Here is a 27,341-nt window from a genome sequence, read left to right on the forward strand (position 1 = left end):
CCTATATCGATGAAAACACGCATCGATCTAATGCGAAAAGGCTCCAGACCGGTCACACGCATGGAAGAGATTATACCATGGAGCAGTATGTTTTTGGCGGCGTTTCAAGCTAACAGGCCGGGGACCTTAATGTTCGTGCAAGTATCTCTAGGGGACGAGAATTGTTGACGACACGTGCGAAACGTTAGAAATTAGTGAAAAGCCTGTGTGAATACCACCGTCACTTATTTTCCTTTTCAGTAGCAGTAACCTTGGCAGTAACAGCGGGAGGTCTGGGAGAGGGTCAAAGCGTCCAACCCTTCCGGCGCCCGTGCCTTCGCTATCGCTTTCAGGAACACGCGCGCGGCCGCTATTGTGCGCCCGTCAAACCCAGCCCGCCCTTTGACAGCGGCGGGCGGGTCATCAGCGGTCCGCCCGCGTCCCTTCCTGTGACGTCACTACGGTCCTGGAACGCAAGCCAAGCGTAGCCAAGCGGTGCATTGTTGTCATTGTTGTGGGTACATAGGCATTAAAAACAATCAGCTCGGCTAGCATCATGTCTTTCTCGTCCAATGGTGTAGATTGGTGTGTAATTTGACCTCGACATCATCCAAAGATGAACATTTTTTAAGGTCGAGCTCATGACCTGACCGGTAAAACCAGGGGCGTAGGCAGGGGGGGGGGGGGCACTGGGCCATGGCCCCCCCTTGGGCGCCGAAGGCGCCCTCCAATCGCAAATGCAATTGTGATATAATCGAATCGAAAAACAATCGCGACTGGAGGGCGCCCTCCAATCGCGAATGTGTTTACAGGGAAAATACGGATGGAGGGCGCCCTCGGAGGACGCCCATTCCAAATACGCCCTCCAAATACGGTTGGAGGGCTCCCTCGGGCGCCCTCCAACCACATTTGTAGGCTGTAGCTCTCTAAGCGTAACGGTGGTCGCCTATGTAAGCCGCTGTCCTGTAAATAAGCGCCCTCTCACCCGAAGGCGCCCTCCTGTAGGTCGCCACCCTGCTACACATTGCCGCCCTTCTGCTGATCGGCGTCCTCATAATTATTGGCGCTCTCCTACCTATTGAGCCCTCATGTGAAATTTTGAAGGCCGCCTTTCTCCCTTTTGGCACCCTCTTGTTCAGTGCCGCCCTCCTACCTATTGGTTCCCTAGTCCTTCCTGTTGAATGTTAATCGGGGCCCTTCTCCTATTGGCGCCCTCGTGTAGATCGCCGCCCTCCTAACCACTGGCACCCTCCTGTTGATCACCGCCCTCCTATCCACTGGCACCTTCCTGTTGACCAGCGCCCTCCGCACAGACGCCCTCCTGTTCGTGTCATCCTCTTGAGCAAAGGCGCCCTCCTCACCATTGCCACCCCCATTTTAATCGTCACCCTTCCGCTCATTGGCGACTTCCAGTTGATGACCACCCTCCCACCTATTGGCGACCTCTTGTTGATCGCCACCCTCCTATTGGTGCTCTCCTGTTCCTCGCCACCCTCTTACCTGGTGGCGCCCTCCTGTTGATTGTTGATCGGCGCCCTCCTACCTATTGGTGCCCTCCTGTTGATCGCTGCCCTTCTATCCATTGGCGCCCTCCTGCTGCTCGCCAACTTCCTACCTATCGGTGCCCTACTGTCGAAACTCGGGATGTTGATCGGGCTCTTCTACCTATTAGTGCCCTCCTGTGGATCGCAGCCCTTCTACCTATTGGCAACATCCGTTGATCGCTGCCCTCCTATCATTTATTTACTCCTTTGGCATGTTTTTCAACTTAGTCGTTCTATTGCACATAGTTGATGTCTTGCCTGTGAAAACTGCCACAAATGAACGTGCATTCAGCACAATGAATGAAGTATCTATACCTACCAAAACTATCTACGCTCTACGATGCATAAAACACGTCTTTGGTCTTAACGGATTGATCCTACTTTACGTGCATCATGGCATCTATATGGATTACGATTAAGTATTGTCAACAGGTTCGGGCGCAACAGCAGGCATCTGAAGTTTCGTTGATTGAAACTGGTTATGTGGGTACACTGTATGCATCTGTGAGAAGGCTATGAAGGCTGGTCTGAGGTAATTTGGATGATGTTTACGCATCTCGCGCTCCGGTATCAATCCGATACGGTGATCTGGTGCGTAGATATGCCACCGCCAATAAACTTTTATACATCGACACCCATGAGCCAAGCTTTCTGTACAGTTTGTGTGGCAGCGGCCCGACCAAACCTTAGGTATTTTTTACACCTTCAAATTTGGTAAAAGAGCGAGAGGAGCTTTGAACAGTGATCGTATAAAAGGCGTGCCTAAAAAGCGGAGGAAAAGGTTGTTTTCAAAAATTTCGCGCGCCTTCGGCGCAGCATTTCAAGAACACTTGACCTTTTGTGACCTGGAGTATAAAGAATACACACGATGCAAAATCAATGCAGCACGACCTATACGAGGTTACGCAAAAAAAAAAAAACTGGTGGCATGGTAAAAAACGCCTCCCAACCCCCCAAACCCCACTGAGCGATTTTTTATCTCGCGACCGTATGGCGCCCTCCTTGGGAGAGGTGGCGCCCTCCAAACCCTTGGCCCCCCCCCTTCGCGATTTTCTAAATACGCCGCTGGGTAAAACTCATGTGGCATCCCAATCGATTGCCTATTGTAAAACTGAACGCATTGCCGCTGTTTTTACTGCCTTTCCACGTCTCATTCACATGTCAGTTGTCCAAAAGTGCTTGTTTCGACTGCTTAACCCTCGCCGGACCTATTGGTTTTCTACATACGCGCCGGCCGAGGGGGGGGGGCGGGTACGACCCCCCCTCGCCGTTTCGCCCCTGGTGGAGCTAGCGCGTCGCGGAAAAAACGATCGTGTGCGCCGTTACAAGACGCAGAGATTGGTACCCGATTTTAAGGTCCTAGGTCAACCGGTGACCTCTGAGGTCAGGTCAAGTGCCCCAAGTTACGGTTCAGTTTTTGGTGAATAACTTAGCAAAAAACGGCCGCAGAGCCGCGATTTTGGCAGAATCGTGTTCGTTTCGCTCAGGCGCGTCGAATGATATACTTTTTGTCCGGGTAAGGTCAACTTGGGGTGTTGACCTCAGGTCAAGGTCAGGTCAGCACCCCCAGGTCACGAAGTTGGTCGAAAGAGGTCATGTCGCATATCATTCGATTCGGCAGGTCTTCCTGAGTCCCTTGGTGGCCTTCCCGACTCGCCAGCTCAATTTGATCAAGAGTTATTGACGAAAACTAATCTGACCTTGATGACGTCATAAATGACGTCACACAAGGTCAACATTGCAAAAGGGACGCATATAACCTTGCAAGGAGTGCATAAAATCACGATTCTGTGTGCTTGAGATACTTGGAGATAGTTCCCGGCGCCAGAATAGCAGTTTTCATTTTTCCCCATTGACTTATAACGGTGAGGTCACGAGAATGACCTGACCTCATATGACCTTTAGGAAAAATCCGAGATATACAAGTTGTGAGACACATAATGGATAATGGATAATGGATACTAGCCTGCAAGTTTCATTTCCCTGCGACATCTCCTCTGGCAGCGAGGGCGTTGCGAAGTTGTGACATCTGAAGACCGTGCAGAGGTTCACTTATGACGTCATAGGTCAGTGACCTGACCTGACCCAAAAATGCGGTTGGTGTCTTAAGGTCCGACTTGAATCAAAGGTCAAGTATGCCATGTTTCAGCTCTCTATCGCCAGCGTGTTTGGAGCTATCGCGAAAAAACCCTATGGGGAGCGGCACCCGCCCCCCCCCCCTCGTCCGGCGAGGGTTAACCCTCGCCGGACGCCGGCACAGGGGTATGCAACTATCCACTAAGGTTTTTCGCGAATAACTCGCGTAAAAAGCGGTCGATCGCGACGAAACTTTCAGTCCCTCGCATTGATCAATTTTACACCTACCCTGAAAATTTCATGACCTTGACCCAAATGACCTTTGACCTGTGACCTACTTTCCGAGACCATGTTTGGCCGGAATCGCGATTCGGCGTATGCCGGCTCGCATTAGCCGCGCGTTTGCAAGCTTTTTGTGGTTTCGAACGTTCAAACATGTGATTTGATGTTGCTCCCATGCATTTGGATGGATGTCAAGGTCACCTGAAGGTCAGGTCAGGCCATTGACCGTTGGTGACCTCGGTCCACTTTTTCGAGTTTTACATGTTTCTAGGCTAGTTTTTGGAGCTGAATTCGAATTTAGCAACCATTTGAACATTTTACGAAGTAGTGTTGGTGCCTCCGTAACATGTTACGAGTACAAAGCTGTCAGAGGCGGTTGACACGTATTACGAGTACCCGTCCCCGTGGTTTAAATACTTAGAAACATCAACTTCCATCTCATATGCCGATTTGCTGAAACATTTTAACCTCACTTCCGTATCTGCCAGGCTGGTGCAGCACGATATCATGTTTGTTCGCAACGTGCTTAGAGGCAGAATTAAGTCCGCACTCTTGCTGCAGGCGTTCTCGCTTAGTGTGCCTATCCGCGCAACTAGGCAACAGGCGAGTGCGCTGCTGCATGTGCCATTTGCAAGGGTGAACGCAATGAAAAACGGTTTATTTACAAGGCTGCCGAGGCAGCTCAACCGGCTTGTAGAGAGACTTCCCGCGGTGGACGTGTTCTGCGACGGTATTTTCACATTCCGTAGCAGCGTCAGACATTTTGTGGCAGAAATGTGACGCTAATGGAAATGACTCGCTGTATTCGATGTGCCTGCCTGGCAGGTTCATTCATTTCATTTACTAGCATTTTACTGGCATCTTGTCGTCATCCTTGTTGTCACTTATCGCACTCTATTGAGTATTCTTATTCTTATTTTTATTTATAGTTACCTTCTTTCTTTTATATCTTTTTTATATCTTTTTTTTATTTTATTTTTTACCGGCCGTATATTTATTGGTCTTTTATTATATGTATACCTACCCGAGTGTGTCGTCTTTGTACCTATGCATGTAACTTATTCGTTTTAAAAGTGAGACTTCGTCTTTTAATGGGTCCTCCCGTCGGCGATATGAATAAATAAATAAATAAATAAATAAATAAATAAATAAATAAATAAATAAATAAATCATCTCTGATCAAAACTAACACGATATTCGTGATCAGCACCCCGGAAAACCCCACAGCAGCCACACATTACGACTTTCTAACAGGCCCCGATTTTCCCGATTTTCGGGTCATTGACTTGACCTGGAAGGTCGCCCGATGACCTAGGACCTTATAATTGGATATCACCGGCTTCCTCTCGTGACGGGTAACACGCTCGTTTTTTTCCGCGAAGCTCTAGCTCGATCAGGGGCAAACGCGAGGGGGGTCGTGCCCCCCCCCCTTGTGCCGTCGAAGGACGCAAAATGGCCTGTGCCGGCGAGGGTTAAAAAGATTTCGCTTCGCTTGCGCGTTCCGTTCACTCGTATATTTCTCCTTCGCTTTAACCCTCGCCCGTATTCGTGTTTGCCAGCGTCTAACGTATATGGGGGGGGGGGGGGGTGCGTTGGATTCTCCTTGCCGTTTGGCCTCTGATGGAGCTAGAGCTTCGCAGAAAAAAAAACGAGCGCGTTGCCCGCAACGAAAGTAAGCCGATGCTACCCAATTTTATGGTCTTATTTAATGTCACTAGTTGACCTTCTAAGTCAGGTCAATGACCCAAAAATCGGGAAAATCGGGACTTGCTGGAAGTTCGTAAAGTGAGGTTGAAAAAAGGATTTTGTGGGGTGCTGAACACGTAGTTCATGTTAGCTTTGATCACATACCGGATGTCTTAACCCTCGCCCGACGAGGGTTAAGACAAGTGTGTTGATGCAACCCCCCCCCCCCCTAAGGTTTTTTGCAAATAACGTAAAAACGGCGGCGCGTAGCGCCGCCAAATTTGGCATACCCTCTGGGGCAACATTTTCGCACCTTTCAGCTGAAAATTTGAAGTCCCAGTCTTTTCAGGTCAGGTCACCAGGTCACAAAAACCGGTACAAGGTCAGGGGAAATTGGACTAGCTTAGCGGCAACTGAACTCCAGAGTTCACTAAAATTGGTAACAAAGTATATCATTTGATGCGCACGGACGTCCTGAGTTCACTGGTGCTTTTATTTTTGCTCTATATTTTCTAGGTAAAAAGTTATAAGCGAAAAACTTTTAACATGTTTTAGCAAAATTTTTGCACTCATACCCCCCAAAACCCCCCTAAATATTGACTTAGAGTCACCAAACTTTCACAGGGGCGAGATCTTCTATGGACCCACCTACCCTGTAAATTTGGCGTTTCTAAGTGCTATAGGAGCAAATCGCGAGAGGGGGGTCGTACCAACCCCCCCTCGCCGTCTGTGTTATGGAAAAGGCCCTCGCCTGGCGAGGGTTAACCCGCGAGTTGCTGGGGGGGCGTTAAACGCCCCCACTTTTTTCGCGGGGCTATAGCATAAAACGAGGCGCCGCAGGCGCGCCAAATTTTGGGTACCTGTGGGGAATTGTTTTGAAGTTTATTGTGACAAAGTTTCAAAAAAATCGGCGGAAAATTTTGAGATATCGAGGTTTTAGTGACGTCATGATTTCTGAGTTTTCGACCAAAAACGGCATATGTTCAAAAAATCATATAAAATCACAAAATAGACATACAGACATGCCATAAACGCCATTAGACTGCCAATACCATGAACAATCAAATGGCTATCTTCGATTATTGATTATCGTTCCGCATTTTCCAAAATCTTGAACTAAATCTTGGCAATTTCTCGTGACTACTTCACGACCATGATACATGCATTTCTTAAATTGAACTTTTTGAGCCAAACACGTACAGATATGATAAAATGAATGTCACATTCGTGTTCTACGCCCAAAATTACCCATAAAACATGTGTCACGGGCTGCGAATATCAGTTTTGATTTTCGGGGATAGGTATGTGCCTACCCGGTTGACCTGACCTTGACCCTGACCTATGCTTGACTGACCCCTACATGAAGCCGACACTCTTGTAGGCCTTATATGATGGATTGTGCACCGTTTTGACAGAGTTTCTGACGAGAGGCGCCCATTGCGAAGTCCTGAAGTCCATGCTACTGAAAGCCCGATTTTAGGTGTTTGACCTGACCTTGACCCGACCTGTGACCTCAACATTCAACTTTAAAGTACTCATCTGAAGCGTCTTGTCGCGTTCTTTCGTTTGCCGCCTCGTGCGTTTCGCTGCGCCTATTGGTTCTCGAGTTATCGGCTGGGGGCGTTTAACGCCCCCCCCCCCCCCCCAGCAAACGGTGGGTGGCGAAATACCCCAGCAACTGCCGGGTTAATGTATTTAGGCCAGGTCGGGTCAGGTCAGTCAGGTCAACCATTAGGTGACCTGCCGGCCATCCATAGCAGGTGTTGACCACTATTGACAGCTTCGTAGCATACGAGGGCACCAAAACTATTTCATAAATCTCCAAATGGGAATTCGAAATCAGCCCCAGAAACTACCCTAGAAACATGTAGAACTCGAAATAGTGAAGCAAGGTCATCAAAGGTCAAAGACTTTGACCTGACCTTCACGGGACCTTGAAACCCACACCAAAAAAAAGATTGGAAATTGCGCGGATAATGTGAGCCTCAGCCGACATACGCCAATTCGCAATTCCGGTCGAACATGGTCTCGAGAATCAGACCACAGGTCAAAGGTCATTGGGGTCAGGGTCATTAAATTTTAAGAGTATGTGTAAAATTGATTAAATCGAGGGTAGGTACTGAAAGTTTCGTCGCGATCGGCCGCTTTTTGCGCGGATTATTCGCGTAAAACCGGGAGGGGGTCCGTTCGACCCCGCTATACCTATGTAAGTGCGAGTGTTAAGTCACTAAAAATCTGTCTTTAAAGTAAAAAAGTTTATTCCTCGAGCTGAGAGGCCAAAGTTGTACAGTTGGAGTAGGTACTTTAACACATCATGTAGGTATGTGCTTACATGCATGCATACATTCTTTTTTATAAATTTAGTCCGAACCTTTTGATGGGAAGGATTCCCAAGGACAGAGCCACCGCTAAGCGAAGCTTGTTGCGATGACCCTGCCCTCTACCCTCCGATCGCGCAATGCCGATTCTATGGCAGAATTTAGAGTCCAAAGTTTAACGTGCGCACAAAGCCGCGCACGGCCGGTCCCCTCGCTGACTTCGCCTGGCTACGGCCTGCCACCAACCGCAACCATACCTGTCAGGAGGCCCATAAATGTCGAGCGCCCGTCGCGCTTCGAACCCGGACTGTCATAACCGGGAACGCGTGCTCTCACCACGCGGAATCCAACGCTCTAACCAACTGAGCTACGGGACCGGCAAATTCTCGAATTAAACATCAATAATACCCACTAAAGACATATTGCTCTTTGGAACGTCGCTTTCGGTATGGGGATATCGTGGGTCTGAGCCAGCTGACACGGGTGACACCCCCTCAGTGGGGTTCTGGCATGGTCTGCGTTGGATCACCCACCACCACAATGGGTGGTTCCTCAAAACCAGCGTAATTCAGACCGGTGTGAGGCGGCGACGTGAGGCACGCAAGTGCGGGACCGTCCCCATGCCGTGGCGGTCCGGGTCAGGGGAGCAGCCCCCTCCCCGCGCGGCGGGCGGTCGCCCATTCATCCGCGACCCCTGCCCCATGACTGAGGGGTTGACAGAGGGCAAACATCACGTATTTAAACTGGGCAAACAGACGGTGTTCTACGCTAGGGACATCTCGCGGCTGTGATTCACGATACTGCTTCGCCAAACTGCCTTTAGATGGTGGGTCAGACGGTGTCCGTCTGCTGCTGTGCGCCGAGAATTAGCCCTATAAATTACCATGAATTACACCTTCTAGTGTGACGATACAGTCACATTATCATATAGGTCGCGTTTAGATGCAAATGAAGAAACGACTGCGTTGAAAAAATATGTCATTTCATCGAACGCTGAAATGCTCGAAGTGCTCGCTAAAAAATGAACTCGCTAACTGAGCCCTCAAGGTCGGCTGCCGTGTTGCATTGCATTTAAGCCAAAAACGCGGACTGGGTGTAAGTTGTCGAGAAACAATTTTTGGCCTGAAGTGTTCGCTAAAGTATTATCTACATAGATCCAGGGAACATATTTGCTATCTGTGATGGCTTAGGAGATATTGAATCGTAAGTCCTCCGGTGTACCCTGTTTTGCGGCGGCCCACGTGTTAAAAGCTGCTGAACATTTTTACTTTGACCAAAAAACGCGGGCACAGTTTTGTCTGTACGAAAATGACTTTTGTCCTATCGCATTCCACGTGGGCTGAAAATTCAGAAACCAGGGAACATATTTGCTACGACCAGTACTTTTCACGATTCAGACCGAAACGTGAAAAAATAGCCCCAAAACCCTATGACGGGCACGTCTCCGCGGCGCCCGGCCGCGGGTCGCTAGTTCCCGAAACGACACACCATGGATTTCCCTCGCCGTTTCGCCCCTGATGAAGCTAGAGCGTCGCGGAAAAACAAGCGTGTGCGCCGTTACAAGACGCAGGGACTGGTACCCGATTTTAAGGTCTCATGAGGTCAGGTCAAGTGACCAAGGGCCAGGGTTCAGTTTTTCATAACTTCGCAAAAAAAAAAAACGGTCGGAGAGCCGCGATTTTGGCATCATCGTGTTCGCCTCGCTCAGGCGCGTCGAATGGTATACTTTTTGTTCGGGTGAGGTCAACTTGAGGTGTTGACCTCGGGTCAAGGGCAGGTCAGCTCCCCCAGATCACGAAGCTGGTTGAAAGAGGTCATGTTACATATTACTCGAATCGGCAGGTCTTCCTGAGTTTATTGGTGGCTTTCCCGACTCACTAACTCAATTTGATGGGGAGCTATTGATGAAAAACTCTAATGACCCAAGTATACATATAACCGCAATGAAAACCGTAAGCCTCATGCTAATAATTATATTCTAAATAGGGCCAAGAAAATAAGACATGTTGGCCAAACTGACAAACTGACTTATGTCAAACCGTCTTACGGTTTTCATTGCAGTTATATATGTAATCATGAGCCTCAAAACCGCGCTTTCTTTAATCAATGACCCAAGTGACCATAAATGACGCCACGCAATGTCAACAATGCAAAAGTGAAGCATCGGACCTTGCAAGACGTGCAAGAATTCATGATTCCATGTGCCGAAGACAGTTTGAGATAGTTCTCGGCGCTAACATAGCAGTTTTCATTTTTCCCCATTGACTTATACCTAATGGTGAGGTCACGTGGCCGACCTGACCTCATGTGATTTTTAGGGAAAATCCGAGATATATGCACAACTTGTGAGACCTCTGGATGATACTACATCCTTTAAGTTTCATCTCCCTGTGAAAGTTCCTCTGGCACTGACGGCGTTGCGAAGTTGCGACATCTGAGGACTGTGCAGAGGTTCACTTATGACGTCACAGGTCAGTGACCTGACCTGACCTGAAAATGCGGTTGGTGTCACAAGATGCGGCTTGGATCAAAGGTCAGGTACGCCAAGTTTCAGCTCTCTATCGCCTGCGTGTTCGGAGCTATCGTGAAAAACCCTATAGGGAGGCGGCACCCGCCCCCGCCCCCGCCCCCGTCGGACGGCGAGGGTTAATGATACATGCAGTACCTGATACGAGCATAAGGTTAAAACATGCCTAATTTCATTTCAATAATAACGCTCGAAAGCGTCACAGCTAGACAAAAAAGAAAAACTGTACTTAAAAATAAGCGGATGTGAACACAATCTCCTTGACCGAATCCTTACAAAATGCAAGTCACGGGCCATGGCACCCCAGAAAACCTTGCTTAAAAAGACCCACTGAATCGCCACGAAATCAAGTGCTTTAACATAGGCGTGTCATCTCTATGTATATAAGATCTCTATGCGTATTGCGGCGTTTTACGGCGAAGTGGTTGGGAGCAAATTTGGTTTTAAATGAAGGTTATACGCCATGTTTCTTGGCGAAATTTTCAGAACAACAGGGCAAAAGCAATACAGTACGCTGGAATTGGTTGTCCAGCGGCGACATGCCCGTTTTATGATTGGCGATCGCCGGTCGTGTGAGCTGACGTCACGCAGACAGTCAGCGCCATCTCTGGAGCGTCTGACGACATAGTCAAGGGGCCGAGTTTTGCCATTTGGGGGGTGCCAGTGCGATTGAAAATGTGCCTATACGCTAGCCACGGCCGGGAGCTGTCGATTGGTGTTGGAATCGTGTCTGTAGGTAGTGTGTGTCGACCGTGAGAGGGATCTGACTGAAACGCTTCACGTATTATTTATTGTCGATGAAACAGAAACACATTAGCGTTTTTGCACACGCAACTTTCATTTTAATGCTCCTCAGGAATTTTCCACTGTATCGCCCTTAATTAAGACACACGTTTCGGCCCTCTGACGAAGGTGTCGCACGCCGCGCCTCACAACGTCTGGGTCCAGGCTTCCAGAAAACCTCTCCACTGTGGTTCGCAGTGGATGGCTGCAGGAGCGTTTTGTCTCAGATCTGCCAATGCGGCTCCCCAAAACCAGTAGTCCAGCGGGGAGAGGTCAAGACTCCGTGGTGGCCATGGTCGCTCGGTGAGGCGGCTGATAACGCGCTCCTCGAAATTTTTGATCAGCCACTTGGCGCAACAGCTGCCGTGGTGTGCGCTGTGGCACATTCCTGCTGGAACCACAGGCCGTCTCTTTTAACCTTGTCCCTGACCTGAGGCAGAAGCATTCTAGGGGAGGGGAGATAGGTGATAGGTGTAGGAGGAGGGGGAGATATTACAGCCACAATCTCTCTTTTTGACTGCTGTAGGAATCGGCGGCGCGAAGCGTCGCGAAAAATGGCAAAAACATTTGTCAAAATACAGCCCCAAAACACAGACTTTGCAAGCCTTGTAGCATGTAAGAGGTCAGAACACCTAAGGTCGGGTCACCGAGTCAAGCAGCCTCTAAGTTTTGTGGTCCTGCATCAACCGTGCAGCTTGTTTCCTAGAAGTTGGAAATTTAATGTAAGTCTGCACGACTGCGGGGTTGAAGCCGGAGACGGTCGGAGTTAACTATTCTGCAAATAGTCATTTTTAAGAATCCTCGGGTGTTTATTTTGGGGGATTTGCCTCTCGGATTCCTCAACCGAAGGGACGCGTCTCCCTGTCCCTCCGTTTTCGACGCCCATGGCGCCTGCGATGCCCATACGGCCGCCTGTGATGCTCATAGGGGTGTCTGATTGCGAAAGACGGTATGTACATATGATGCCTACTGCGGTGTCGACATGCAGACTGCAGTTGAGGGGCGACTTTCAATGCCATAGCGGCTCCTCCGTACGAAAGACGGGTGTCTGCATGCCAAAGAGGAGCGGCTCTGAGGCAGTAAGGGCACCTATGTACATGCAATAGAGGGGCGCCTCCGAGGCCTACATATATGGGCGTCCACATGCAATAGAGGGGCGCCTATCAATGCCATAGGGGTGCATTCATACGAAACAGGGGCGCCGGCATGGCAAAGGGAGGCGCCTCTAATGTCAATAAAAGAGTAGCGCCTAAGACAAGGGCACATTTTATGCAACAAGGGGCGCCTGTTGGTCATATAGAGATGTCTCTGATGATGACTATAGGGCGCTTATATGCCAAAGAGGGGCGCCTATGGAGCTAGGGGCGCCTGGGAAACGAGGAAGACATTTGTATAAGGGTTTTTAGGGGTCATGCGCCGTTTGCGACAAATAGATTCTAAAAAAAAAATCGGAGAGGGGAATAACTTTTAAAAATAGTGCGGACTTTCCGCGCTGTTCGCTTAAGCGGTTACGACTTACGCCCCTGGCCCCTGGGGCCTGGGTACATCTGCCCGATCTCAGAAGCTAGATTTGGAGGTCATACTTGAAAGCAGTACGATGAAAAAGTTGGAGGCCCCTGAAAATAGGGGGCCCCCTGGAAAAGGAGGCCCCTCAACAGGGTGGCCCACCCACTTTTCATGACGTTCCTACGCCCGTGATTTTGAGTCCTGTCATGCAAAGAAATTGGAGCTAGCTTAAAAACTGAGCTCTTGGGAGTGATTCCCGTGGTTCAATGTTTTGCGTCGATTTCGGCCGAACATGACGTCACTCTGCAGTGGCGGCGGAAGCGGGGGGGCAGCGGGGGCACGGCGCCCCCCCATCTTCCAGGGTGGGGGTGCAAACATATCTTTTTGCCCCCCCAAATTGTTATCGACGAAGTACCACAATACTTCCATACTACGTCATGAACATATGCCAGTTTGGCTGAGTACCTTTTTAAGTTAATAGAGCGAGTAATTTGGAATGGATTGATATTGTTGTCAATGTCGTCGTACATATTTTGATCACATTGGCTAGCATTTTGCAGTGCGAGTGTTACCAACCAAAAAGGTTTGCAATAGCCAATAATTGGCTAACTTTAATGACGTCATTGGTTTAAAGGAAGCAAGTTGTTCAACGCGAACAACAGTCACGGTGACAGCCACAGCGTGCTACACGTATTTGAACTGGACTTGCCGCAGTGGCGCGGGAACCAGAGGGGCGGTTCCCGGGAACCGGCTGGAGGGGCTAGCGGGGGCTGAGCCCCTCCAACTTTTCGGCGGGGGGAGGGCTCGTAATGTAGGTATTTGAGACCCTCCAACCGGAGGAATCGAAATCGGAAATCTACCAACATAATTTCATAGATTTATTACCTTTTCGAAATGTTAACCAGAAACAACCTTCATTATGGAGCGTTCTAACGCAGAAGACTGTGACAACATGTAAGCACATATTCATTCTCTAAATATCATACATTTCCACCAAACGCCCTCCACACATAATGCTCAGAAATCAAGCAGCTATCTACGAGCTACCGGTAACCGGAAGAGTAGGACGGAACGCGAGTGGCCCGGCATGCGGACGTCACAGAAGCGCGTCTGAGCGTGCCACAGGCCTTTCCCCGCGACTCTGCCAGACGCCAGCCGGCATAGACTCGTGAGCCGGGGGGCAGCATGGGGGTAGCCTGCCCCCACAACTCTGGGGCCGTGGGGGGCGCAGGCGCTGCCCCCACAAAGTTTCATAGGGCCAGGAACCGTCGGGGCAGCTTGTCCTCCCTATATTAGCGGCCGTGGGCCTCAAAGAAAAGCTGAATGGAAGACAATACCTATTTAAGTAAAAAAATCCCCCTCTTTACCTGATTTGACAGCTCATGTGTGAAAGCTTTAAACGTTTATTCCAAGTTACCAAAAAGGTTCCAAGTTACCTTGACTCAGATGAGACGGGATATCTCACTTTTTGCAAATGTTTTCGTTTCGATTTTTCGTTGTAAAGGCCAAGGGGTGAAAAATAAGTGGCCTAAAACCGGTGAGAAAACTAGATTTGGGGGTACCCTAGGTTCCGGGAAGGATCAGGTGTGCCCCCCCCCCATCCCAAAATACCTTCCGCCGCCTCTGTCACTCTGACGTTATTTCCGGCCGACCTATGGTAGCTACGAAGTTCATATTTTGACAAAAGATGTCAAATTGATGCACCCGAAGGTACTGAAAGTTTGGCGTCGATATGCCAAGCGGTTTAGAAGTTATTGCAGAAAAATGGGAGGGGGGCTATGAATAGCCCCCCCCCCCCGTGGGGCGCGGGTTAACTTGTAATTCTTAATTTCGGGCAGCAATTTACCCGGTGCGTTGTGTAGACTGCACAGGTGTGCCAAAAACGGCGTCACCCCGCGACGCCGTTTTTGAGATACCTATCTGCGAAAATCCGCAAGGGAGTGTCCGAACACTCCCCCCGCCCGGCGCGTGTTATAGATCAAATTCCGATCCGGATACCATTATCGGCAAATGCATTATCCAATTCTGGCCTCTGCGCAGTAGCGACGGAACACCTTCAATTAAGGGGGGGGGGGCACTGCCGACTTTTGGTCCCATTCTTTCCATGCAACGCCCATAGGTCTAATGTTAAAATGCCAAAATCAAAGGGGGGCACGGTGCCCGGGTGTCCTCCCCGTTCCGCCGTCTATGCCTCTGCGTTCCAAGACAACCTGTTAAAGGGATCCTCCTTCCTCCTTCAAAAGTTCATGAATTGGCATAAAAGTGATGTCTCGTGGTTCAGTTAGATTAAAAATAAATATCGACCAAAGTTCACCGAAAAATATGAACCGCTTTGTTTTATATAAGGCTCTTACTTTTTATATTTGCGGGGCATTCGCTGTTCATATATGACGTCATTTGGAAGCAATAATTTGGTATCTTAACCCGCGCCCCAGTGGCGGTCTCAGCCAACTTCGTCCTAGTGGGGGTGGGGGGGGGACATGTTACCATTTTTGTCATTTTTCATCTTCGAGCAATATTGGGGTTACTGGAGGTCATCAAAGGTCAAAATTTGCCAAATGTCATTATATTTTTTCAGAAAACATGCAGTTATCTCAGGAACTATGATAGCTAGAAAAATGCATGGAAAAGCAATCGATAGCTTTTGAACTCTTCTTTTGATAAGTTCATCATCACAACTGACCTCTGGTCAACGGGGACCATCCCACCTTAACATTAGTTTTGAGTTGAGATAGCCAAGTTTGCGGCCAGGCTCAGAAACCACCATTTATCCTGGTCGCAACCCCCGCAGCTTTATGGTGTTCAAGAAATTTCTTCCCTTTACTTGCAGGGTGGGACCAGCTTAGTCCCTATCTCTTAACCATTAGCGGTTTGTTGATGACGTCAGCAGTCATTTCAACGCCCGCCATTCCTTGAACCCGAGTTTTGCTGACCTTGAGCTCCCTTTTTTATCAACGTGAAATCCGTCGTCGGCGCTCAAGGCCCTGTCGGCGCTGAGAAAGCCTATTGCTTTTCATTTTAATTTGAATATTAGAAGATACCCACCACTGGAACTTGGACTGATATTATACCAAGGCCGAAGATGATCAAGCTGCCTGCTATATCTGGAGCTTGGTGTTCAACTTCAACATGGAATGAAAAACAAAATATCAAAGCAAACTGGATATGGTACTGCAAGTTTAAGTCCAAAGAAATTTGAAGAGCTGACAATTGACATTAATTCTTTTCCCGCAAGGTTTCCATAGGAGATCACACCATGAAGAAATATTTTTGATGTTAAAGGGACCATCCCACCTTAACATTAGTTTTGAGTTGAGATAGCCAAGTTTGCGGCCAGGATCAGAAACCACCATTTATCCTGGTCGCAACCCCCGCAGCTTTATGGTGTTCAAGAAATTTCTTCCCTTTACTTGCAGGGTGGGACCAGCTGAGTAGTAAAGTAATCTTGGGACCAGCTTAGTCCCTATCTCTTAACCATTAGCGGTTTTTTGATGACGTCAGCAGTCATTTCAACGCCCGCCATTCCTTGAACCCGAGTTTTGCTGACCTTGAGCTCCCTTTTTTATCAACGTGAAATCCGTCGTCGGCGCTGAGGAAGCCTATTGCTTTTCATTTTAATTTGAATATTAGAAGATACCCACCACTGGAACTTGGACTGATATTATACCAAGGCCGAAGATGCTCAAGCTGCCTGCTGTATCTGGAGCTTGGTGTTCAACTTCAACATGGAATAAAAAACAAAATATCAAAGCAAACTAGATATGGTACTGCAAGTTAAAGTCCAAAGAAATTTGAAGAGCTGACAATTGACATTAATTCTTTTCCTGCAAGGTTTCCATATGGAGATCACAGTCACACCATGAAGAAATATTTTTGATGTTAACAGTTGAAAGGGGATTTATCTTCCAGTTTTGACGAAAGACGCTGCTGACTGTCTTTGGAAAAGGATGTCGGCATGAGGTGCAATTGTGCTTGTGAAGTGGTTATAACTGGTCTTTTCACAGTATTAAATTAAATGTGCCATTGCAGCCAAGTGTGTTATCATGTAAGGTAAAATCAAAACTACAATGTTGGTTTTACGAGCATTGAGAAGGCTGGTAGGTAACACCTGCCTGTGCTCGTAAATCACGCTGCCAGAGTATTCTAAATTAATTTTATCATACACTTTTGTTGTCCAGAATGGTTGCACTATTGTTTGGTATCATATTATTCCATGTAAATATGGTAGTGTAAAGTCCGACCAACATGTTACCGGATTTGAAGCTGTTACGTTACCTAAGTACCTGTTTTTTACTGGCGTGGTGAATGTCACCTGGATTTTGTTTTGAGGTGCAGACCTAGTAACTCTGACTACATGGGTTTGAAGCTATTATCTATTCTGTTTTTACTGGCCTGGTGAATGGCGACTGATGTTGTCCGTGGATGGCACTGAAACAAATTTTGAGTGTTTTGTACAGTGTTTTAATACAATGCTGAGGGCTGAAAGTTGTCTTGTTTAGAGTGGTGAAAGTTCAGGATATGCCAGCCACCATGGTGGGTCAGAGTTAAATGTGTTGCAGTCAGTTCGGCTTCGGCAAGCACACGGATGGGCATACGCATCAAGACCTGCTCTGCCATACTTTCAGCCAATTTTACCTAGGTAGGTCTTTTCTTTTTTCTGCCAAAAGCTATGACATTGTGAATTTCAGCACTGTGGCCTGTGTGTAGCTTTCAGGAAAGCAATTCTAAATAAAGCTCTGATAAAGTGCAAAATCAGCAATGCAGCCCTCTATTACATTTTCTACAACATCTTACTTGTTCCTTGCATGGAAAGAAAAATGCAATGTTATGAATTCGTTTATTCACATAATTTGACAAGCATGCAGTTACCTGCTACTATCACTGCACAAAACAGAGCAGAAAACATCAGTTGATCAAACACAAGACATAACAGAAGTTTACAACATAGGGCTGCCGAACCTGCTTCCTCCCACCACAGTTGATGCCATTTCCTAGCCTGGCTTGATGTGAGCACTGAATAGCTGCTTTGTCTAATTACAGCTCACTACCATTCAACTTAAACTACTCTCTTTAAAGTAAGAGTGAGAGCGTTCAGTGTTCATAGCAGCTCGACAGACGACAGACAACAAACATCTTGACAAACCAACCAGTATTTGATTTGGCTAATGATTTATGTGCTTGTTGTATCATGGCCAAACTACTTTAACAGCAATAATCCCTGTTTCATCTTGATCTTGCTTTTATTTCCATTTGAACTCAGATCTTGAAACAATCATTTGAAGTGATATCAGATACTGGCTTCTGTTTCTCTTGAAAGCAAGTTAAAACAACAATGATAAACTAAGGCAGGAGATGTGAGTTGTGGCAGTAGATTTTTGATTCAACATATGTCAACCTTATATTGCTTGAGACCTCTGTGACAGACAAACAAATATTTATAGTTTTTTGATAGTTTGGATTCTTGGCTTGATTTAGCAGATCAGCTGTGAACCTTGACTTTGAAATCACATAAATGTCATGGTACCCGAACGAATCCTCGCATGACATCTCTTCGTAGCACAATTTTTGGTCCGCATTTCTTCGTCTACAAATCTTCGTCGGTGCATTTATTCGTCCCTCAATGCTTACTCTTGCACATATTTGCGTTGAAGAAGAAATGCGAGCCGATTTTCATATACCCTGGTGCGAGACAAAGTAATGCGATAGGTACGAATAAATGCCCTGACGAAGATTTGCAGACGAAGAATTGCGATACGAAGAAATGCCATAAGAATTGTCCTGGAATCCTTTATTGGCCATCATATATTGACCTTGATAAGATAAACGCATCATTCGCGCAATATTTGTCGCACTTTGATACCAAACTATTGCTTCCAAATGCTGACGTAAAGAAAACCTTTATGTGACGTCATAGAAACAGCGGATTTCCCAAAAAGTAAACAAAAATAAAAGTCTTATATCTCGAAAACGGGTGAATATTTTCCGGTAAAATTTGGTAGATGTTCATTTTCGCTCTTTGTGATTCACGCTACATCACTTTTATGCCAATTCATTAACTTTTTTGAAGGTGGGAGGGTCCCTTTAAGCCTCCATAGGTCAAATATTGTGAAAATAGCTGTTTTTGGATAAAAGTTTTATCACGAATAACTTTTGAACCAGCAAAGAATAACTTTGAACCAGCAAAGATGAAGAATTGGCAATGGCACTATCGTGTTTCTCTCCCTCAGTCGCTTCGAAACATATACATTTTTTACCTGGAAAAGTCAAGGTCAAATTTTGACCTCAGTTCAAGCCTCAAGGTCACGTGGTGACCCAAATAGGTCATGTTGCATGTCATTCGATGCGTCTCGACAAGACAAACACAATTTAAGCCATCCCCACTCCCAGTGTTCTATCTCTTTCCAATCGAGAGTTATTGGCAAAAATCTGTTTGTAGCCTCAAATGACCTCGGATGACCTTTCTAGAGGCTATCAGCAAGGTAGGGGCGGGGCAAAGCGGACTTTGCAGAAAGGAGGGCTGCTAATTACGAATAGATAAGCTGCTTCAACTTGAACAACAAACGTTATTGGTATTGAAATGTATCGTCATGCGCTCATCTCGGCCACTTTTCGGTTACATGAGTTACCAAAAAATGTAATTAGGTAAATGTTTGTCTATGAATGTCCTTTGTTTACCAACCAGGGCCTCGTTTCATAAAGCGAGTCCGTTAACTTACGCCGGTTTTAGGTCTTGTATTGCAAGTGCATGTGAAGCGATGACGATAGATTGAATCATTGAATTTATTTATTTTGCAAGCAAGAACAGAAGGGAGAGGGGAAATAAATTCATCGCTTCACATGCGCTTGCAATACAAGACCAAAAACCGGCGTAAGTTACGGACTCGCTTTATGAAACGAGGCACAGGTGGGAAGATTACAAGCTAAACATCTTGGTCTAAACCCTGTCACCATTAAATACTCCAGCCGTACACACATACACTCACTGACTTCTAACTAACTGGTTTATGTGTTTATTTGTTTGGTTTACAGAAGCTGGAAGGCATCGAAGACCATGGAAGGAAGTTCGGAGAAACTCAGGTGTACCGCATTGAAGAGGGTGGCAAAACGTACCGCGTGGCAATGGAGGAGGCCACCCCGATCCGAACGGCCGCGCACGCCGTCGATGATGCCACTGCGAAATTCGAAGCAGCGGAGTTTGAAGAGTTCGCCAAACGTTTTATGAGTCAGCTGGAGGCCATTCTGGCCACGAAGCAGGCCGTCGGAAACCAGATCAAGCTAGTTCCCATCTACGACGTCAATGAAGTTCGCAGTAAGGTGCTTGAGTGCCTAAAGGAGCTGGAAAAAGAAGAGGCCGAGGAGGCGGCCCGCGCGTCTGAGCAGAGCGAGACACGCTCTCGGGCGAGCGCCGACTCACCAACCCCCTAGAGCATCAGTGAGGTGGAGTCTAGGGAAACTGGGCCGAGCGTGACACGCCCAGCGCGAGCGCCGACCGCGGACTCACCAGCCCCCGAGAAGCGTCGATCAGACGAAGTCTACGGACGCTGCGAGTAGCTGATGACAGCCACTACCGTGGCTCCAAAACTGCGTTCGTAAAGTAGCTTGGGGGAAGTGATGTTGTGCTTGATAAAAAATTACTTGTGATTCGCATGCTTAAAATTGTCAATGAGCTTCGTTTGACGTATTTGCTTCGAATAAATTGAATGATTTTCTCCGCCATTCAATGGTTATGCGCGCATTTTGCGCGTTATTGTCCAGTACCCAGAACGCGTTGAAAAGTTGAAGTATTTCAAGTCGTCAGGAGCCGTAAAGTAATCTTCAGTCGTCAGCGCGTGATTCGGCGCCCAACAGCCACCGAAGAATCAGCTGCCTGCGATTCATCGCGCTTCCGGCGCTGAACCGCCCCATGTTAAATTCAGCGCGTACTCTACCAGTGGACGGCGGCCTTTAGTTGTTGACCAATCTTAGAGGTAATTTCCGGATATAGTTCACAAGTGACACTTCATCTTAGGTATTTGGTATTTGTATTTGTATTTAGTACCATTGTATTTGGCTGTCATTGTTACCATTTAGCTGCTGATAGAAAAAAACGAGTGATGTCGATATACCTACCTAGAGTTGGAAATCGTTGTGTTGAAATTGTGCATGTGCGCAGCGCGACTATAATCAGCATCTTTAATAGAAATGTCTTTTGCAAATAAGCACGCTGGTGCCTGCATGACGGGTAAAAGCATTTTCGTATTCTTGTGAAACAAACTAACCGATAGGGAGCCGAAAGCCAAGACTGCTATAATAGAAGGATATTCGAATTTTTAAAAGCTTCGGGTGAACTTCAATGAACGTGAGATGTGTTTCACGGAGGCCAACTCGCTTGAACGTCAGATGGATCTGACGTCAGCGGACCCACCTGAATGTAAGGCACGCGGCGGTGGCGGCGTCGGGCCGGTCGAGCCGCGGGGAGAGGAGGCGCGCCATGTGGCCGGGCGGCGGCGGGTCGGCCGGCCCCAGACGCACCAGGCCGCCGCCGGGCCGGCCGGTCGTGTGGTCGGTGGCCGGGATGCCATCCGCGGCCGCGGCAACCACCCGCTCCCAGAGGCCGCGGTCGCCCTCGACACCGGCCCAGCCGCACGTGTCCACCTGAACACAAATTGGAGACGTCGTATGCTGTGAAATACTGTGGGACCGCCGCTATAATCGGAATGCGAGGGCGAAATCAGCACGGTAAACGGACGGATATCGAGAAAATGATGGTTACATATAGGGTTGACAGTCTACTCTGTTGTGCATATTAATGTACGAGGCGTGCACGCTAATAGCAATGATTGACATTTTGAATTGATTTGGTGTGAATCATGTGAATATATGCTGATAATGTGTGACAGAAATTGTGAATGATTGTTCTTTAAGATACTCAAATATAATTGACAGCATATTGCACCTATTCACATACACATTAACCATCGACATGCTGAATGCGTTTGGACATGCCACTCGTGCTGGTGAGGCAACACATCTGAGCTGTTCGGCCGGTCACACAGCTGCGAGTCAGCTGCAGTACTCGTAACTGTCCGACCCGCACAGGGCGACTCAGGGCGACTCAGCGCGACTCAGGGCCCAGTGCACAGGACACCACAGAGCGGTCTGCAGCTCACCTCGAACGTGCAGCCCGAAGACCAGGGCGCCGCCGTCTGCGGGGCCGCCGGACAAATGCCGCTCTCCAGCGAGACGTCATCGACGGCGATGTCGCCGAGCCGCTCGGTGCCCAGCTCCGCCTCCAGCGCCAGCTGAGACGCAGGTCAGTGCCGGTCAGCCGGAGGGTCACAGGTCAGGGCCGGTCAGCCGGAGGGTCACAGGTCACAGTAGGTCAGGTCAGTGGGTCTCAGGTCAGAACAGGTTAATGGGTCAAAAGACAAGATACATTAGCCGGGGATCACAGGTCAGGACAGATCAGCCGATGCACGGTGGCCATAGGTCACTGCGGGTCAGTCGAAGGGTCATAGGTCATGGTATCGGGTCACTTATCGGGGAAGGTCAGGGGTCACAGGTCAGGGCAGGTAAGCGGCCAGTTACAGCTCAGAGCAGGTCAGCGGGGGTCACAGGTCAGATGAGGTCAGTCAGGTGTCACGAGTCAAGTATCGCAAGTCAGCGGGCCACAAGTCAGGGCAAGTCAGCGGGTCGCAGGTCATGGCAGGTCAGCGGGGTGTCACACAGCAGAAGAGGTCAAAAGGATGTCGCAGCCTTCACTGTCGTAACAGGCCTCCCGACCTCCTCCACCAAGACAACCCAGTGATAAGTTTTAAACATCTCTCTCCTCCTGCCCCGTACTGTCCATCGACCCACCCCGCCCGCACTCTGCCTCCCCTCTTCTCCGCCCCTGCTCACCCTGAAGGTGCCGGCCTCTGCCGAGACAGTGACCAGTCCCTGGTGCCACTGCTGACCAGCCGGCCCGGAGAGCCGCCACAGCTCCTGCCGCCGGTCGCCAGCCAGCAGCAGGACGCGCAGCGTGCCCACGCCCGGTCCGAACAGGTACAGCCAGAAACGGAAACAGCGCGGCTGGCCGGCGGACAGCTGGGGGCTCAGCAGGCGCGCCCGGTCGCCCGGCCGGCGCGGGAACGCCGAGCTGGCGAACATGTAGCCGCCCGAGGTGCTGCCGAACAGCTCGCTGCCGTGGTCCTGTCGGTGACATGGATAGGGTGTGTGGGGTCAGGGGTTCAGTGGGCCGCCGTGGCGGGAGTGGACCAGCGGTATTCACAGACCGGAGCAGCGAGGACGGGAGCTGGAGGTCGTGTCTTGAGGGAAAGTTCACCGGAAAATTGAGACAGTGCTGCTGATCAAAGTAATGACAGCGACCACTAATGCTGTCGTTGATCTTGAGGGTGCAAACCTAAGCCCTCACCTCCTCGGGCCATTATCCCCACTGAACACCGCTCGGGACACACTATTCCGACAGACTCACCCCCTGTGTCCATCGTGACTCACATATTACTCCTCTTCTGTCTTACCAGACTATCTGCCCCCACTCGATTCACCTTATCTGACCCCACTGACTCACCGCCCTCGGGCCGGTGTCGCGGCTGAGGCTGCCGCGGCTCAGCTCCCACTGAAAGTCGTCGCTGTCGTCCTGGGTCCAGCCGCACGCGCCGCCGTCGAAGGTGCAGTGTCCCAGACACCCGTCCGGGGCCAGACGTACCGAGTCGACAGCGATGTGGCCGCGGTAGTCGGGACTGCACGAGCCAACACGACGTGACCGGCACGGGATCGCCTCGAACACAATCTGCCCGCGGGAGATAGAAGACGTCATCGCTGCCACAATTCAACCCCTTGTAGCCCGATTTTGCATTCGTTTCCTAAACGACGATATTTTATTAGCATGAATTATGAATAGCTTGCACTTCCAACAGTCAAAAGCGAAATTTTAAATATGATCCCGTCATTTACGGAGATATGTAAATACATGATGAGTGGAAGTGAAAATTTGCGCTTATCATTGCACCATGTGTTCAGTCACCACTCTCAACGTTTTCCCCTTCTCACCGTATGTCTACCGGGGTAGGTGTAGATCATCTCAGCCGAGCTCCAGGATCCAGCCACGTCAGCGGAGCTGTGAGCCAGCACCGTGTCCCCGCTGTGATCCACCGGGTACCCGAGCAGCTCGGCGTCACTCACCGGGTGCAGCAGGGCCCGCAGCTCACCGGCGCTCAGCCCCTCGCGGTGGTAGGCGAACCTGGCGGGTAGGCAGGGTATAGTCGACTACAGAATGATGTTCCACTTTTCACAGGCAATTGCTTGCCTGGAGTGGTAGGCTGTGCCGCATCACACGGGCTGAGCTCACAAATTATAGCTTTGTCCCAATGCTTACAAAATACAATCGACACGCTTAATTGCGTGATAAACGGCACAATTCTTAGCGCTTCGGTCAACTGATAGCTTCTGAGGAGTGGAACATCATTCTGTAGTCGACTACATATACATAAACACTACACCACACCACATAGCGGTGCATTTCAACAGCGTAGGGACCGGCGGTCGCTTTACTAGCATCTAGGGCAGACCAGGCCGGCTGACATTTCCCTATAACTGACGGGTAAACATGAACCATGAAATCGTCAATAAAAGTAAACAAGGCACCTGCTGAATATAAAAAAGCACCGTGCACCGTTCATGCCTTGAACAGAGCTCCCAAATGTTAGGTGTAATACACAATGCAATCCAACAAAATGACATACGAAGGAAGAATGGCTTAGGGAGTTTTACGAGTATGCAGGGGTGTCGATTTTTCAAAATGGTTGGGGGTGCTCAACCCCTGCACCGGGTGAAAGATTGCAGCTTTGCCATGGGGCACAACCGTGCAAGGCATGGTTGGGTATCCCCATAAGGTACCTACTGATAATCACGGGATTTCCCCCCCCCCCATCAGGTTCAGGGGCCCATCGGGTTATTCGGGCCTGAGGGGCCCTGCGGCGCCAATTGGCCGCTGAGGGTCCACGTTGGCTATATTTAGACTCAGAAGGGCCCCACAGGGCTCGTAAGAACACCTCATGGGCCCACAAGTACCAACATTAAGATATCCATAAGGGCCCCAAGCCAGCCTCTGAGGGCCACTTGCCGGCCTCTGGGGGGTCTTAACCGGCCTATAGGGGGCCAGGTCTAGGAGCTGCACACCCGCCTATAATGGCCCCACACCCATTTCTCTGAGGGCCCATATAACGGCGACTGTAAGGGCCCTCACCGGCGCCCCTGAGCGCCACACCGGCGTCCCTGAGGGCCCCACACCCCTAACTCTGAGGCCCTACACCAATGCCTTTAAAAACCCTACATGGGCGGTTCTGAGGGCCATTGTCAGTTACCAGCGACCCTGACGGCTCACACAGGTGACTCGGAGGGTCCCAACGGCGTCTGAGCGCACCATGCCAGTCTCTGAGAACCCCACAAGGCTCCTGAAGGCACCGGTGACCTCTTGATATCTTTTTGTCGGCCTATGAAGGGTCCGTTCCGTAACAGCAGTTCTGAGGGCCCCACGCGCGCCTGTGATGGCCCTAAACCAGTGTCTCTGAGAGCCCCCACAACCAAATGAAGAGATGTGAGGTACTGATAATCCTGTGAGGGCCGTCACCGGCGACTGCGAAGCCCCCACACCGGCGCCTCCAGTCCGAGGGCCCCACATTGCCATATCTGAGGGCCCCACACTAGTGCCTCTTAAGGCCCTATATCGGCGGCTCTGAGGGCCCAGCATCGTAGCTTCTGAAGGCCCCACTAGTGCGCATGTGACGGGCCGGCCACCCTGCCACCGGTGACATTTGAAGGCCCCACACCGGCGACTCTGAGGGCCCCATCGGCGTCTGAGTCCGTTCCGGTCTCTAAAGACGACCCCACAGGGTTTCTGAAGGTACCACCGGCCTCTGAGGCCCTTTGCCGGCCTCTGAGGGCCCGTCGCCGGTCTCTGGAGCCCCCTGCCGGCTTGTAAAGGGTACGCACCAGCAGCTCTAAGAGTCCGACACCCGTGTACGACGGACCCACACAAGTGTCTTTGCAATTTAACGTCTTTTCGCCCTTCTTCCTAAAACTAACTTTTCTTTTCTTTACATCTTTATTTCATGCCTTGTAAATTGGGTAATTGTTTTATTTTTTGTAGTGAAAGACTGCAGAACAATTATTTTCCTCAAGCAGAGTTAGTGGGAGTTATTGAGGGACAAAATCATTGGGGGTGCCCGGAAAACCATTGGGGGTGCTCATTTGAGCATTGGGGGTGCTGCAGCACCCCCAAAGGTATACAAATCGACACCCATGCGAGTATGTAATACAAATTTCAGTGCTCCGTTGCGTCCATTCGAATGCTAACCGACATAATTTTGTTCTAGAGACGTCTTCGATGTGCCATACCATATACGTGGCATCGATCAGACGTTTACAGGTAGCTAACGATAGACAATCAAGTTTGCAAACAGAGAGGCTGGATTAGACACAACCAATGGCAGCGGGCAGCTAACAGATATAGGCATATCTTAGCAAGTCGTCAGTGGAAGTGCATTCATGACTCCTGATAGCACATGCACATGTCGAAGTGCGCTGCAAGATAATGTTATAGCATTAAGGTAACTGAGCTGACAACTGTCCTCCTCGGCTGTGATATTGGCCTCTTCAGCTCGCAGTTCATGACGTCTGGGGTGCTGCAAATGCCAAATTTGAAACGTCCCGGGAGGATGCAGTGCGGCGTCGAGCAGGCTTTATTTGTTCTGCGGTCTCCGGGGAACCCCTCACGAAGTCTCTGCGCGGGGGGAGGCCACCCGCGGCTGCTGATGACTCACTGGACACACTGGCCGGCGGGCGGGGTGCGCGGCTGCAGACCACTCTCCAGCATAGCCGATTCGCTGTTCACTCGCAACGCGTCATCGTCCGGAAGCTCAGACGTCTCGAAAAACACGTAGCCACCTGAAACGATAAGCCAAATGTCGAGCATGGCTGGAGCAATGTCCGCTATCTACACGTTTAGTGATTATGCTCGTAAGCAATACCTATGCATTATGCAATATGCATGTTTTCGCTTACGTTCTGAAATATTTCTTTTTTTTTTCTTTTGACACGAGGCCGAGCTATGGACAATTGCTATGTTAGTCGATTGTTAAAAAGTGATGGCTAGGCTTGTTTTGTAAACTTTCTTACCTGCCTCAACCCTGGACGAATGCAAATATTGCTTAGCATAACTACTGCATGCACCCGAATGATTGACTCAATTAATCATTACAATAATAATCATGTGCAATGGGGATTCATCGATAGTTCTTTCTTCCGCTCCGCATCTGTTTTCCCCTCACCGTCCTGCGAGCCGGTGGCGTCTGTTGGAGGTCCGCCCAGCCAGTTGCTCGACCTTCCCGTGGAGGCCTGCCACCGGAGCACGGTGATGTTGGAGTTGGAGTAATCACACAGCGACACACCCCGGTCGCCCGAACCGAAATCGCACTCCAACACTCCTGTTGGTAAAGAGAAAGGTCAAATTGAGCGTGATTTGGCTAAAACATCACTCATCCGAAGCATTAACGTTTACCGTCTGGTCGTGGGTTTTCGTATATTGGAGAGTTCATATAAATAACAGTTTCCTACCGACGTACGAAGTCCCTTCCTCCCTTTGCCTTGAACTGTCTGTTG

General features: G+C 49.3%; 2 protein-coding genes across 2 annotated transcripts in view; one reads left to right on the forward strand and one right to left on the reverse strand.

The window, feature by feature from the left end:
- Nucleotides 1-21,574, forward strand: part of LOC122364913 (stimulator of interferon genes protein-like) — a 44,599-nt gene extending 23,025 nt beyond the window's left edge. The window contains exon 2 of the mRNA XM_043335721.1: nucleotides 19,731-21,574. Coding sequence (XP_043191656.1) covers nucleotides 19,731-20,126 — 396 coding nt within the window. The 3' untranslated portion in view covers nucleotides 20,127-21,574. The remainder of the gene's footprint in view (nucleotides 1-19,730) is intronic.
- Nucleotides 21,093-27,184, reverse strand: LOC122364907 (MAM and LDL-receptor class A domain-containing protein 1-like). Its single transcript, XM_043335716.1, has 7 exons — nucleotides 27,011-27,184; nucleotides 26,504-26,627; nucleotides 23,733-23,922; nucleotides 23,251-23,472; nucleotides 22,581-22,871; nucleotides 21,851-21,982; nucleotides 21,093-21,335 (listed from the first exon to the last, which is right to left on the reverse strand). Exons 2-7 carry the CDS (start codon nucleotides 26,554-26,556, stop codon nucleotides 21,093-21,095), a joined length of 1,131 nt encoding a protein of 376 aa, XP_043191651.1. The 5' UTR covers nucleotides 26,557-26,627; nucleotides 27,011-27,184.
- Between the last annotated feature and the right edge of the window lie 157 nt (nucleotides 27,185-27,341).

This window comes from Amphibalanus amphitrite, unplaced genomic scaffold, assembly GCF_019059575.1.
Source record: "Amphibalanus amphitrite isolate SeventyFive unplaced genomic scaffold, NRLGWU_Aamphi_draft 000707F_arrow, whole genome shotgun sequence".
NCBI lineage: Eukaryota > Metazoa > Arthropoda > Thecostraca > Balanomorpha > Balanidae > Amphibalanus > Amphibalanus amphitrite.